Raw genomic sequence first — 16075 nt, forward strand, 5'->3', positions numbered from 1 at the left:
AATCGGTCTTTCGAACCGGGTAGCCGGCAGGGGATTCACCGTAGAAACGAGGCGCAGCGATCGACTGGCGTCGATACGGCATAGTTGGCGGCAGTTGTGACTGTCTAAAATAGGGCATCGGGGGTGGTAGTGATGGCTGCGTCGTAGTGGTCGACGGTGTCAGCAGCATCGAAGTCACGGGAGGTGGACGACAGACAGCTTCCGCGTAGGTTAGCCGTCGCGGCACCGCCTGCCGGTCGGAGGACGAAAAGGCCTGTCGAACTTCCTCCCGAACGATATCAGCGACAGAAGCCACCGCTGGTGCCATAGGAGAAATCCCGAGCTGCCGGATCTCCTCTCGCACAATCTCCCGAATGACTTCACGCAGAGACATGCCGTAGCTCTCAGGTAGAACTGAAGCATTCACCGGCGAGCTCTTGCGGTCATATTGGCGGTACCGTTGCTGTAGTGCCCGTTCTATAGCGGCAGCCTCCTTGGTAAATTCGGCCACTGTCGTCGGTGGATTCCTCACGAGCCCGCCAAACAGTTCCTCCTTCACTCCGCGCAAGAGATAGCGCAGCTTATTTTCTTCGGCCATCTCAGGGTCTGCTCTGCGGAAAAGGCGGGCCATATCTTCTGGAAACATGGTGACGCCCTCGTTTGGTTTTTGAATAGGGGATTCGAGCAGGTGCTGCGCGTTGTCTCTTCTGTCGCTACTAGTGAATGTGTCTAGCAGCTGGGTGTGGAAGGCATCCCTCGTGGTCAAATTTCTCTCCCGGTTCACAAACCACGTACGCGCACTGTCTTGAAGCGCAAAATAGACATTAGACAACTTTTGCGTGGAGCCCCAGTCATTATAACTGGCGACACGCTCAAATTGCTCCAGCCAATCTTGGACATCTTCAAAAGCGTCACCATGGAAACTTTCTGGGGATCTTGGGATTCTGCAGCGTCACCTGCGATGGAGTTGCAGTGGCCATGGCGGAAATTGGTAGACGCGTTCTTGCAGGGTCCTGCAAAGGGTTGAACTCGGGCGTCAGGCCTAGGAGGCGGCGACTGCATTGGTGAACAGGAGTTCCTACGAACGCAAGTGATTCCGCGTTCTATGTATGGCTCCGCGAAGGGGTGCCGATCATGAGGCAATCCTACCCCGCACCTCCACCAGTGTCAATGCCTAGTAGGAGACGGGAAAGCCGGTGTCGAGGACGTGTAAAAGCACTTTATGAGAGCAGTTGACGCGGCGTCGTTGTCGTCTCTGTTTTCCTACTCGCGCGCTACTGCAGCGTCGTTCTCATCGCCTGGCACATACCGGCGGCAATAGGACATCTGTTCGCCGAGATATTGTTGGGGAGGGCCAAAAACCTAACTGTGGCTTTATAACGTGCAGTTTGTTATTTGTTTGCGCGTTCCACGTGCACTCCAGTGGTGTCGCAGTTTATTTCGTAAGAAAGGCCTCAGATCTGTGACAGGCACATCAGCGGTAAGGTTAACAGCTTGCGATGTGATTGGCGTTGCCATCTCGTCCGCCACAACGTTACCTTCGATTCCCCTATGGCCAGGGACCCAGCATATTATGATATTCTGGTGAGATGAGTACGCTGTACACAAGACCGAATACAGTTGATTAAATACGGGATTTTTATGTTTGCTGAGTGAAATTAAGGCCTTCACGACGCTTAGAGAGTCTGTATAGATCGCTGCTCTTGGAAGATTCGATTTTATTACATGCTTCACAGCAGAGAGTAATGCGTAGGCCTCGGCCGTAAAGATGCTTGCTTCCGGATGCAGTACATCGGATTCCGAAAACGATGGGCCGACGGCTGCATAGGATACCCCGGCATTTGACTTCGAAGCGTCTGTGTGGAATTCTGCGCAGGAGTGCTTGTACCGAAGTTCTAGGAAATGCATTCGCATTTCGGCCTCTGGAGCGTGCTTTGTAACTTTTTATAAAGGATATGTCACATTCTGTCACCTGCCACTCCCAAGGAGGCAAGAGCTTGGTTAGGTGCATTAAGCGATGCTCGAGGAGTGGGACATGCATTTCATCGCTAAGCTCCTTTACACGCAGCGAGAAAGGCTGTCTTATGGTGGGGCGATTGCTGAAAAGTGTAGCGCACGTCATAAAAGTAACGGCACCAAAACATTGATGTTCAAGATTAGAGCGCACTTTGAGAAAATATGTAAAGCTAATGTATGATCTCTGCAGGTTGAGTGATCATTCATTCGATTTGGCATATAAGCTTTCAATCGGGCTTGTCCTGAAAGCGCCCGTAGTTAAGCGGATACCTAGATGGTGAACAGGGTCTAGCATCTTTAGCGCGCTCGGGGCGGCAGAGTTATATACCACGGCACCATAATCTAATCGTGACCGGATCAGGCTCTTATAGAGATTCATTAGGCGCTTCCTGTCACTACCCCACGTAGTCTGGGATAGAAGTTTCATTAGCTTCATTGTTTTCAGACATTTTTATTTAAGATGTTTAATGTGTGGGACTAAAATGAGTCTATTGTCAAGTATAACACCTAGAAATTTGTGCTCTTTGTATACAGGTATCTGTTGTGCACACAGTTCTAAGCAAGGATCCGAAACTAGGCCTCCCTTTCTTGTAAAGAAAACACAACAACTCTTATGAGGATTGATTTTAAATCCATGTTTCTCTGCCCACCCTGACACCTTGTTCAAACAATGCTGTACCTGTCTCTCACACACTGTGAGGTTACAGGATTTGAAACCTATTTGAATGTCGTCCACATAGACGGAATACAAAATGGCCGGTGGTAAGGAAGCACGAAGTGTTGTCAACTTAACAATAAAGAGTGTGCATCTGAGCACGCCTCCCTGGGGTACACCAGTTTCTTGTGTAAAAGGACGTGACAGCAGATTGCCGACTTTTACCCGGAAGGTACGATTGGAGAAGTAGCTTTTTATTACGTTTAGCATATTACTATGAATGCCCATTTCTGACAAATCTCTCAAGATTCCGTTGCGCCATGTTGTATCGTACACCTTCTCCATATCGAGGAATATCGATAAGAAAAACTGTTTGTGTACAAATGCGTCACGGATATTTCCTTCAATACGTACAAGATGAGCGCCCCTCTCGGAAGACACACTGATAGGGATCAAGCATTTTGTTATTTTCAAGGAAATGGATGAGACGCCGATTTATGTTTTTAAATACCTTAGAAATGTAACTTCTGAGGGCTATCGGGCGTTAACTTGCCACTGAGAAAGGGTCTTTCCCTTGTTTTAAAACAAGGGCCACACTGGCTTCTTTTCATGCGGTTGCAAGGTACCCTGCGTCCCAGATAGTGTTGAAAAGTGTAAGTAGTGAAACTTGCGTGCCATTGTGTAAGTTTTTCAGCATTTCATACGTGATTCTATCAGATCCCGGTGCAGAGCTCTTGCATGTGCTCAAGGCAGCTCTAAACTCTGCTATACTAAAAGGACAGTTGAACGGTTCATTCTGTCGACACCTTCTTATGAGTGACTTGCGTTCTTCTATTTGTTTACATTTGAGAAAGGGTTTTGAATAATTGGTGGAACTTCACACGCTCTGAAAGTGCTCCCCAAGTGAGTCTGCCTGTTCAAGCAGGGTACCGCCCTCTCTGTTTACGAGGGGGAGTGAAAATGTTTGTCGTCCTTTTATCCTTTTGACCCTATTCCAGACTTTCCCCTCATCTGTATAAGAGTTGATACCCGATAAAAACTGCTGCCAACTCTCTTCTGGCCTGTCGGCGCGTTTTCCTGGCATATGACTTTACTTTTTTGAAGTTAATAAGATTCTCTGCAGTGGAGAGGCGCGTAACGATCCCCACGCTTTGTTCTGTTTCCTACGGGCGATCGTACATTCGTTGTTACACCACTGTACACGTCGTTTGCATGCCAAACCACTCACCTCGAATATGCATTCTTATGCGGCATCTATTATGAACGCTGTAAAATACTCCAAAGCAGCATCAATTTCTAAAGAAGACATGTCATTCCATGAGATACTAGTGAGAGTTCGGAATTTCTCCCAGTCGGCTGTATCGATCTTTCACCTAGGAGCCTGTGGTAGATATTCGTTTTCTTTATATGTTTTCAGCAGTATGGGGAAGTGGTCGCTCCCGTAAGGATTGTTCATAACTTCCCATTCGAGTTCGGGCAGTATAGACAGGGAGACTATGCTGAGATAAATTAAGGAAAAGGTTCTGTTTACAAGACTAATATGTGGGTTCCTTCTTATTCAGAAGGAGCGCACCAGAAGAAAAAAGGAACTGTTCAAGAAGACGACCTCGCGCATCTATACGAGAGTCGCCCCACAGGGAGCTGGGCGCATTGAAATCGCCAAGAACAACATAAGGCTTTGGCAATTGATTTTTAAAGGAGTGAAATTCATGTTTCGTTAATTTGTAATGTGGGAGTATGTAAAGAGAGCCAATGGTGATGAGTTTGTTTAGGAGAACAGCTCGAACCGCCACTGCTTCAAGAGGCGTTTGTAGCTGTAAAAGTTTACACGCAATGCTCTTATGGATGACAATGGCGACACCGCCCGATGATGCGACAGCATCATCGCGATGTTTGCGAAAAGTTATATACTGTCGGCGAAAGTTTGGGTGCTTTGATTTTAAGTGTGTTTCCTGTAAACACAGTACTTTTGTATTGTGTTTGTGGATGAGTTCTTGCACATCATCAAGGTTTCTAAGGAGACCTCTGACATTCCATGTTGGTGGTAAATAGGTGCTGTGTGTACAGAAACAGAAGTGTTAATTACAGAAATTTCAGAGATTAGATTACAGAGCTCTTTCGAGGCCCTGTAATCGGGGTTTTGCCCTTTGTCAAGCGTTCGAGGGAGCCTCGCCGCTCCTTTGGCGCTTGGCGCGCCGTGGGGATAGGTTTAGTGTCCATTGCCTCTTGTGAGGCGCCGGACACGTGCTCTTGCGAGCGAGCAGTTACCAGGGAGAGTCCCGCCTTGGAGGGCAAGACCCCTGCGCCGACCAGCCCGTAGGTCGATTGGGCTCCCTGGGGCATTTGGCTGCGCCGGCTGTTTCCAACGCTGGAAGGGGCCGGGGAGGTTGGGGCAGCCGCGGCTGCGCCCACCTCCGGGGTAGATGGCCCCGTCTACTGGATTGACGTTGCAGCGCTAGCTGCACACGCGGTGGGGGGCGGATGGCGTCACTGCCGCCTCACTGGGTGTGGGTCGGACAGCCCTCGGAGACCGTTGTGGCGCTGCCCCCTGACGCGCCACTTCAGCAAAGGTTTTCTTGGGCAGGTAGGATACCCGCCTGCGTGCCTCCTTGAAACTGATATTCTCCTTTACTTTTATTGTTACAATTTCATTTTCTTTTTTCCAGGATGGGCACGACCGCGAGTACGCGGCGTGCTCCCCATCACAGTTTACACAGTGGAGAGCGTTCTTACAAGCTTCAGTGGCGTGTTCATGGGCACTGCATTTCGCAGATGCTTGGTGGCCCCGGCAGCTCTGTGAACTGTGGCCGAAACGCTGGCATTTGAAACATCTTAGGGGATTCGGCACCTATGGTCTGACACGGAGCTTGATGTACCCGGCCTCTACAGACTCGGGCAGAATACTTGAACTGAATGTAAGTATTAGGTGCTTGGTCATAATTTCTTTACCATCCCGCCTCAGCCTAATTCTTTTGACATTGACAACATTCTGCTCACTGAAGTCCTCCAGGAGCTCAGCCTCTGTGAGCTGGAGCAAATCATCCGAGACAACGCCGCGAGTGGCGTACAGAGTATGGCGAGGAGTTACTGTCACGGGAACATTCCCAAATGACGCTAGACGGCAATTTTTCATATTGTTTCTGATAATGCAGTTCTAAGAGGAGATCACCACTTGCCATCCTTGATGCCTTATAGCCTGGACCAAGGACATCAGTTAAAGGCATTGAAACTAGACATGGGGACATTGGGACAAGAAAAAGCAACTACCGATTTCCCCCAGGTGGGTCAGCCTGGAGGTGCCGTATACGCGAAGCAGAGGCTGAAGAGGTGTGTTGCCTCCGCCGGGGGGCCTTAACGGTCCAAACACCCGGTGGGGCTCAACCCCCAAGATGCTCCTTTCCCCGGACACGGCGAAGCCGCGCACGGCTACACGCGGGAGGGTCCAACCCTCGTGTGCTCGGGTACGTGGTGTCGCAACACACCAAACGCCTGCTCACGCAGACGCCCCTGTGGGGCTGAAATTGACAAAAGTAGAGAGCAGCTCTGCAAGGCTTTTGCGCTTGTTCACATGTACACAGTGTGTCTACTACTGGTTTTCCAAGCTTAAAATAAAGCAGTTGCTATTGAAGAAGTAGTTATATAAAACAATGCATTTATCGCAACCATTACAAACCTGGGGCGAGAATACGGTCGAGGCAGGAAGGTACAAAGATGTTTCATTCATCGTTTTAAATAAGTACTTTTGGTTTTAAATCGCATAAAACTTATATTTTCTTTGTTTTGTCTTTTCACAATTTCACAGCATGCATTCTACAGCTTGCGCGTGCAGTGAGCACTGGTGGACAGCAATCAATCGACGGTGCTACACAACGGTCTGCTATCTCACTGCTTACAATAATCGTTCACGCTAAGTTGACGGCGACAAGTCTTTGTGTTGACGGCTTCTTCTGCAAATATTTTTTGTTGAGACACTCGTAGGTTCGTTTCATGCGCGCACACTTTTCTGATTTCTCCTGCGAATGGTTTTGCTCCATCACTTCCCCTAGTCCGACGAAAAATGCAGCGACACAGTACACGAACACACCAGCTGCTAACAGTAGGCACAAATCTTTGAAAAACTTTTCTCGTCGTAACTTCACTCCAGAGCGAAACAAAAAAAAACATGGAACAAATACGCAGGATGTGTGTTCGTAGCGGTCGCCGCGGGATCCTGTTTTCAGGCAAAGCGTAGCGCAGCGCCAGCGATGCTCGCTGCAATGTTCCTTCGCCAGATCACAGCTCAGAATAAACGCACGCGGCACGAATGCCGCATCGTAAGCCCGTAGTAACATTTCCGGCATGATAGACCATCACAAACAGTTCTGGAATTCACTCTGACGAGGGGCTGAAGCACACAGCTGACACGACCTCGCCCAGTTCGACGCGCGGGCGGCCATCTTCTCCGTCGACGGAGTCACCGGCCGTCTGGCTCATGACGTTAGTCCAGAGTGCACGCCCATTGGTGGATGCTCGCGTGCCTCCGCCTCGGAGGAGTAAACGCCCCCTTTTTCTAAAGTTGGATCCGGCTATAGGTGTAGTTTATTTAGGCACAGGGGACAAATGCAGGCAACAGAACAAGGATCTAGTGAAGTGTCTCGATGACGATATAAAGCAGTTTGGAGAAGGTGCCGATATTTGTCTGCAGGGTGACGTGAATGGCCACATCGAGGATCTGGATGGATACACAGATTGTAACGGGAAGGTAATGCTAGACTTATGTGAACAAGACAAATTAGTTACAGTAAATAGAGAAACTAAATGTGAGGGACAAATCCCGTGGGAATCCCGTAGCAGGCAAACGACCATTGACTACTGCTTAATGTCGCAGGGAATGTATAGCAAGCTCGCAATAATGGAAATAGACGAAAAGGGGAAGTACAGCCTCGGAAGCGATCATAAGCGTATTAGGCTACAATTTGGAGCCCTGCTCAAAAGAGAAATGCGGGGAAGTCAAAAAGAGTATGCAAAATTAAATGACGAACAAATAGTGCAAATAGCGGTTTGCATAGAAGAAGCAATCATCATCATCATCATTTGTTGTCCCTTAGAGGCCCCTGTCGAGGTATTCCATAAGGGGGGAGCGTATACAAGGTACAATAAGAACAAAGGTCAAAAACATAACAATCAACACAGGGACATAAAAAGAAGCAAGGAACGCGATAGTTAACACGGTGCTTGGCAATATTGCCTTGAAGCCACAAGCGCCACACATGTCGGCGAAAGGTTAGGGCAGCAGGGCGAGTACACAATGGTTACAGGGAAGAAGAAAAAAAAACTCAGTACAGAAAAATGGATAAAATTTCATGAACACAAATCGGAGCAAAAAGAAACATGTCAACCCAGATGATTTAACAACATCGCCTTAAACCTTGTCGCGTCGTGCTCATTAGTTACTGAATCGGGCAGCAGGTTCCATTCTTCAATTGCAGTCGGAAAGAAGGACTTGTTAAAAGCTTTAGTGGAGCCATGAAGTCGTTGGACGCTATTTGAATTGAATAGGCGGCGCGATGTACGAATGGGAGGAGATATAAGGGAACCACGCAGATAGGGGAAATTGAAATATAACTTATGGAATAAACACAGGCGTGCAACTTTTCGTCTGAGAGCTAAGGAAGTGAGGCCAAGTGATAGTTTAATGGAGCTTACGCTGGAATGAAAGCCGTATGTCGACGATATGAAGCGTGGTGCACGGTTCTGGACGGATTCAAGCATGTTAATTATGTAGGACTCATGAGGACTCCAGATCGCGGATGCATATTCTCAAGCCTACTGCGGACAAAAGTTTCATATGCCAGTTTTCGTATGTTATCGGGGGAAGTGGGAAGTGATCTTCTGATAAAACCAAGTGTACGTGAAAAGTCGGCCGTGATTTTTGCGATATGATCAACCCAAGTTAATTTGCTAATGATTGTGATGCCAAGGTAACGATAGGTGTCTACCTGCAATAGGTCCTCAGAAAATAAAAAGTGAGGATAAATTAAATTAGACCGCTTTCGAGAAATTTCCATAAAACAGCACTTTCTAGTGTTTAATTCCATCATCCACGATGTGCAGCAATTTTCAATAAGCTTCAGATCGTTCTGGAGGGCAGCTTGATCGTCTTTAGTATTTATACGCCGGTAGATAATGCAATCATCTGCAAAAAGGCGGATGGTGGATGAGATGTTGAGTGGGAGGTCGTTAATAAAAATTAAGAAAAGAAGCGGGCCCAACACAGACCCCTGTGGTACTCCGGAGGTGACGCAAGTAGAACTTGAAGGAAGTCCGCCTATTACGGTGAACTGAGAGCGAGATGTGAGAAAGTTGTGAATCCAGTCTAAAACAAGTGGGTGAAGGTGAAGACCTGAAAATTTGTACATAAGACGTAGATGTGGAACACGGTCGAATGCTTTGGAAAAATTAAGATAGATGACATCGGTTTGGAACAAACAATCAAGGTTTAGGTGAAGGTCCATGGTAAACTCGAATAACTGATTCACATGAATAGCCATGACGAAAGCCATGCTGATTTTTGAAGAAGAAGGAGTTGGAATTAAGGTGGGATGCAATATGCGAGTATATAATATGCTCAAGAAATTTACATGGTATGCAAGTTAACGAAATCGGACGATAGTTCGACGGGTTGCTCCGGCTGCCAGCCTTGAGCACAGGAACAACTTTAATTTTCCAGTCACTAGGTATAGAACTGTTCGCAAGAGATTGATCAAAAATTATCTTTAGAAAATGAGAAGATACATTTTTTGTGTGTTTTAATATTTTCGCAGTGATATTGTCTGGCCCGGCGGCACTGGAAAAGTTTAGTTTGTCTATTAGAGCACAAATGCCAGCAGTAGTGATGTTGATAGGGGCCATCGCAGGAAAGTTAAAAAATGTTTGGTGTGGTGTATTCCAGGCAGGCTCATGTGTGAAGACTGATGTAAAATAAGAGTTCATGACGTCAGATCGAAGTTCTGTAGGCACCTGTGAACCATCAGGATATAAAAAGGTAATGCAATGAGTGTTGCTTGATTTGGGTGATAACATCCGCCAGAATTTCTTCGGGTTTGTTAGTAGAATGCCATACAGATCATTGTGAAAAAACTTTCTTTTTGTACACCTAAGGAGACGCGTGTAATCATGTAGGCACGCAAAATATTTCTTCCATTTAAAAGCCAGCGCAGTTCCTTTAGCTTCACGAAAAAGACGCTTTTTCTTTTAGGAAAGCCTCCTTAAGGAGTTAGAATACCAGGGCTTGTTGGAGTCGCCGCGAATGCATATCAGTGGAACATAGGTTTCGACCAGATCTGAAAGTTTATTTTAGAAAGCTAGCCAGTTTTCCTCGACAGACCTATTAGATGCGGATAGCCTGAAATGAAAAAAAAGTTCTCAAGCTCCGAGTTGATACGGGCGAACTCTCCCTTTTTATAATCGCGAATGAACTTAACAGAGCGCTGCCGTTGGGGAAACGGAAGAACGGAAGTGATAGGTTGAAAATAACTGTTTTGTGGTCACTGAAACCGTCAGTGCTCGACATGGATTGGATGAGTTCAGGGCTGGACGTAAAGACTAAATCAAGGGTGTTACTGCCACGTGTGGGAAAATTTACTGTTTGGCTGAGGTTGAATGTCATGACAACGTCAAGGAAATCTTTCGATTGACGAGAAAATGCGCACACGTTTCCCCAGTCAACGTCAGGGAAATTTAAGTCACCGCATAGGATGTAATTGGCTTTAGGAAAACGAGTATTAAGATCGAGCAGAACCGAGTAAATATCAGTAGTAAAGGAACTGTCGCTGTCAGGAGGGCGATAACATGCAATAACTATGCATGTGGTTGTGGAAAGCGTAATTCTGATACAAAGAATTTCAATGCAGGAATGAGTCGTAAGAAGAGAAGAATTAAGGCTGGTTTTAACAAAGGCTAAAACATCCCCACCCCTGCGCGAAACCCTGTCACGTCTGTAGATGAAAAACGGTTTGTTGTTGTCAAGCAGTTCCTCGTCTAGGATACTTTCGGAGAGCCACGATTCTGTAAATATAGCGCTATCGGTGCCGTTGTCATCAAGAAACGCTTCCACTGACTCTCTTTTTGGAAGATAGCTACGAATGTTTGCTAAAACAAACGCCATAGTTTCACAAACATGTGGGCGTGACGAAGGCAAAAGTGGCTGACGGTGGGAGGGGAGCTTTGAAGTAGATAGTGACCGCTATGACCCATGCTCTAGCACGGAAATCTGTATCAGCATTGTAGAAAAACTGCTTGTTGCCTATGGTTAACTTATCATACCTTATTTTGTATTTTAAGCCACTTTCTTTGCCGAACACACGAAGTTTCTTTTGAGCTGTACGCACACGCGTTGAAAAATCTTCACGGATTGAAAAGTCAGTTTTCTTGATCTTAGGGCCAGCAGAAAGGATTTTGCATTTATCTTGAAAATGCGAGAATTTGACTATTATTGGCCGTTTCTTCCCTTGCTCAAAGCGGCCTAAGCGATGCGCTCGTTCAATGTTGGCGGAATCGATTGGTATGCTTAACTTACCTGAGCAGAAAGAAATTACGGCCATTTCAGATTGCTCCCATGTTACATCCGCCGCATCGGGCCGTCCGAAGAACAGCAGGTTATTTCGCCGATGTCGGTTTTCGGAATCGTCACATTTTTCTTTGAGGATTCGAATTTCGGATGAAAGGCTGTGAATATCCGAGTTTGAATTAGGCGTTAGACTGACATCATTGCAGTGACTCGTTGCGACAATTTTTTCCAGGGCATCAACGCGCGATGAAAGGCTACTGACCAAGCTTTGGAAATTGGACTGGGAAGCGCGAATCATTGCAAGTTCAGACAGAACGGAATTTTGTGCAAGTTCTAAGCGTGACAAACACTCAGCAATAGAGTCAAGGGACGGGGGAGGACCAGGATTTAACTCGATGTCGCCTGACAGAACAAGAAGCAAGGAGTAAAAATGAGCATTGACGGCGAAAGAACGTAAGCACCGATACAAAAACACTTGGCAACGTTTGAATGTGGCTGAGGGGCACGACACCGCAAGTAAGCATGGATCGCTAGAGCGAGTACAAGATGCGCCCGGCAAATAACCAACCTGCAGCAAGAAGAAAGGCATTCCTGTGACCATGCTCGTAGAGGTGCGGTGCCCCAAGTGGTCCGTGAAGGTTGGGTGCCTTTGTAGCCAAGGCAATGCTCCCGCGCAGATAGTAGCATGGGGTTGCCAGGCGAAGATCCGGTCGAGGGTTGGAAAAGGCGATGACGGTTGGACGATGTTTACACGCTGGTTCCAGCCCGGCTCTTCGCAAATTCCTACGCCGGTGGTGACGTTGCAGCCAAGGCAGGATAACATCGGCGAGATTTGCGACAGCGAAAAAGCCTGCAGCAAGAAGAAAGGCATTCCTGTGACCATGCTCGTAGAGGTGCGGTGCCCCAAGTGGTTCGTGAAGGTTGGGTGCCTTTGTAGCCAAGGCAATGCTCCCGCGCAGATAGTGGCATGGAGTTGCCAGGCGAAGATCCGGTCGAGGGTTGCAAAATGCGATGACAATTGGACGATGTTTACACGCTGGTTCCAGCCCGGCTCTTCGCAAATTCCTACGCCGGTGGTGACGTTGCAGCCAAGGCAGGATAACATCGGCGAGATTTGCGACAGCAAAAAAGCCTGCAGCAAGAAGAAAGGCATTCCTGTGACCATGCTCGTAGCGGTGCAGTGCCCGTGCCCGTGCAATAGCGAAACATCCCATGGAAAAGTGGGATTATAAACAGTTATAACTACTCATTAGTATCAAAATAATAGAGTTAAAAAGAGTAAACCGCTGGAGAGGAAAGAGGACGCCACGAAGTTGGTGGAATACGAAAATTGGGAGGCCATCGAACAACAAGGGTTGGCAATCACGGGAAAACAGAGAAGCAAAGAGGGCGCAGTTATCTAAAGAGGAAATAGGCCAAGAATGGGAACTTTATTGACAAAAGGAACAAGTGCAGGTCCTCGTCCAGGCTAAAATAAATCAGTCCTCTCATCATTGGCTGGCTGAAGTTGGCAATGCAACTAAAGCGGGGTCAAGAAAATTCTGGAACCATATAAGCTGGCTGGGTAAAGCGAATCACAGAAAGCAGGAACAGATTCACGATGCCGAGGGAAATTGTTTAGAGGCAGATGACGCTGTGAACTACATTGGTTCAGTTATAGCTGAGTCACTTAGGAAAGACGGTAGGGTAATCGCCCCAAATGAGGGAGCAACACAGGATAGCACAATAGAAAACTTCTTAGAACTGACCAATCGTAACTGGAAAAAGGCGGAAGCAAGTGTTCCGAAATGCACATCCGCAGGGATAGACGAAACTCCAATCAATCCATGAACTTGACCTTAGAAGCAAGGAAACGCTGATGAAAGCATTGGAGGCAGTCATAACAAATAATCAAATTCCGCACAGCTGGAAAGGGAGTAAAATGAACTTGATTAATAAAGGGAATGCGACAAGACAAACATAAAATCCTTCAGACCAATTGCGATAAAATCAGTTATATATACACCGTTTTTTCGTAGGCGCCGCCATATTGTGAACGCAGTGGCGCCGCCTATGAGCAGCGCCATACTGGCTTGGGTGACAGCGGTGTTTTGCATGACAGGTATACGCTCGGTGGTAGTTTCTGACGTTTGTTCTCGCGCTCTTGCGGTCTCTTTAGTATGACGTGCGTGTTCTACGTGGTAAACGGTTCTTTGAGACGTGCTGAAGTGGTTTAAGGCGTCATGGCCGGAATTTCTGCTGGCGTTGAAGTGGACGGAACAGGCAGCGCGATGTGTGCGCGCTTATTTGAGCCTACAATCAGCCTCGGAGATCAATTGCGTATTTCTGAATGTTCCATTCACTAATGTGACCTTATTGCATTATCAACCTGTATTTCTAAGCTGCGGTTTAAGAGCCATGAAACATACGCGACGATTGTAACAGCATGGGCACCGTTCTGCTGCGATAGGAGCTGTGATGTTAAACTTTGACCAGCGTTCAAACTGTTCGCTGTAGGTTACATTGCGTGACTACTTGGTTCGATGGATGAGGTTTCCGCCCCTAAATAAAATAGTTTTGGCAAGTAATAGCAGCATACCTTACAGTCTGAATTAAGCTTGTCCAGCAAAGGGACTGTTTACGAACTGCGTGAGCGTCCTAAGCAGTGGTAGGTTCTAGATTAGAGATATCTTTATTCTATATACCGCATGGTCCAAGCATACGGGATCAGCGGTTATATACCTATAAACGTTGTGCGGTTTGACTATGCGAGGTCGTATTGACGCGTTAGCCTGTTTTCTCTTTCTTTTTCGAGAAAGAGGATAATAACCGAATTTTTTTTTCGGTTGTGTTCGTTGCGTTGTCTACGACGCACTCACACGTATCACGGAAATTTCGTCCTCAAAAATAGCCATCGCATTCTTTTTATGCGATAGCTCTCATATATTATGGCTGTATACAGGCCAAAAGGGCAATGCCGAAGCGCACAGCTTACATTTCTATCGTGGTGGTTCACCAACCGCAGTGACCACTGTGTTGAGCAGCGCCATCGGCCTCATGCAGGAAGGCTATAGCGTAGACATATAGTAATTTCAAGCCTACTAGACTTGAAATGCGCGAGAACGGTGCCGGTGCATCACAAATATTTGATAGCGCCTGCCGCTTAGATGTTGCGTGGTTGCCTTAGGTTGGCCGTGCACGAGCATGCGCTCTTCTGCTTTGTTTCACTCCCTACGCCAAGCGATCAGACAGTGAGCTGTTTTACCATTTAATTTTACGTATTTATTTATTTATTTACAAATACTGCAACTCGGAAGGGCTATTGCAGGAGTGGGTGAATACAAAATGTGGGGGGAAAAACAAATCACTATACAAAAGAAGCATATGTGAGTAACATGGCTGAGGGCAGCACTCAATAGCATCCCCAAATTCTCTATGCGGTAAACAACGGATGGAACCAGGCAGGTCATTCCAGAGTTCAATTGTCCTAGGAAAAAAACTGTATTTAAAAGTGTTGGTCCGAGCAAAACAGACAGATAAGTTTAAGTCACTGCTGTTTCTCGTGATTAGGTGCTTTGCAGGGTCAGATATGTGTTAGGGGAAGCATAACGTGGAGAGTAAAATAGAGAGTGTAGAAGTTTCACAGAATAATTGTGACGACGGTGGAAAAGAGGTTAAACCGAGCATATTCAGATGAGATGACGGTGAAAACATTGTCATAAAGGCGGTATATGAAACGAACCGCCTTTTTCTGAGCGTGTTCAACTTTGTGGATGTCCGAAATTTTGTAAGGGTTCCATATGGTAGCCGCATATTCAAGAATAGGTCTTACAAGTGTTTTGTATGTAATGAGTTTAGTTTCTTTGGGGTCAGCACGCAGAGTTCGGGTTAGGTAACCAAGTTTTTTAGTCTTTTATTGCAAGTTGTTAGAATATGTTCTGGGCAGGATAACGTTGCAGTGAAAATGAGACCTAAATACTTATATTCATATGCGCGCTGCAGAAAAGTGGATTTATAGGAGTAATTGAAGTATGAGCAATTAGCATGCTTTTGAAAGGACATGGCGACGGTTTTTTAAAGTTAATGTTCATTTGCCAGAATTAGCACCATTCACAAAAACTTATAAAAGATTGATTCAGAGTGTTATGATCGTTAGGTGAAGAAATGACATTGTAGAGAACGCAGTCGTCAGCGTAACGCCGAATTTTTGATGAATAGAGCTTGGAATGTCGTTAATATAAAGCAAAAAAGCAATCGCCCTAAAATAGAACCTTGGGGCACCCCGGAAGATACTGATGCGCCAGGGGAGTTGAATGAATTAAAAGAAACATGCTCTGAACGATCATAAACAAAACTGCGGATCCAGTCAACGAGAAGAGGGTTATTAAGGATAAGGCTTAGATTATGTAATAGTTTTGGATGTGGTACAGTGTCAAATGCTTTGGAGAAATCAATGAAGAGCGCATCTACTTGATGACCTAAATCAAGAGCAAAACTGATGTCATGTGTAAATTCAGTTAATTGAGTCACTGTGCTAAAACCACTACGAAATCCATGCTGAGCGCTGCATAATATGTTATTAGACTCAAGAAAAGTAATAATATTTTTATCAATTATGTGTTCAAGGAGTTTGCATGCATGAGAAGTTAAAGAAATGGGTCTATAATTTAGAAGAGATTGTTTCTGCCCAGATTTGAACAATGGAATGACTCTAGCGCGTTTCCATAAATAAGGCACTCTGCAAATAGATACTGATTTCTCAAAAATCAATGTGAGGTATTGACGCGCCCAAGGCGCATAACGATGGAGGAACACATTGTTGACATTGTCTAGACTGCAGCTTTTTTTGGTGTCAAGATTTAAAATAAGGTTCAGGACACCTTGCTTGGATATTGTAA

The 16075-nt window shown here is 46.2% G+C and overlaps 1 protein-coding gene across 12 annotated transcripts in view; it reads right to left on the reverse strand.

The window, feature by feature from the left end:
• LOC142592534 (uncharacterized) overlaps positions 1-16075 on the reverse strand; it is a 283219-nt gene that overhangs the window by 96155 nt on the left and 170989 nt on the right. For all 12 annotated transcript variants that reach the window (XR_012830714.1, XR_012830715.1, XM_075704021.1 and 9 more), the window contains one exon: positions 11767-12330. Coding sequence is in view for 10 of the 12 variants with exons in the window: in XM_075704021.1 (XP_075560136.1) it covers positions 11767-12330 (564 nt within the window). In the remaining 2 variants the exon portion in view is untranslated. The remainder of the gene's footprint in view (positions 1-11766; positions 12331-16075) is intronic.

Source organism: Dermacentor variabilis, chromosome 9 (genome assembly GCF_050947875.1).
Source record: "Dermacentor variabilis isolate Ectoservices chromosome 9, ASM5094787v1, whole genome shotgun sequence".
Classification (NCBI taxonomy): Eukaryota; Metazoa; Arthropoda; class Arachnida; order Ixodida; family Ixodidae; genus Dermacentor; species Dermacentor variabilis.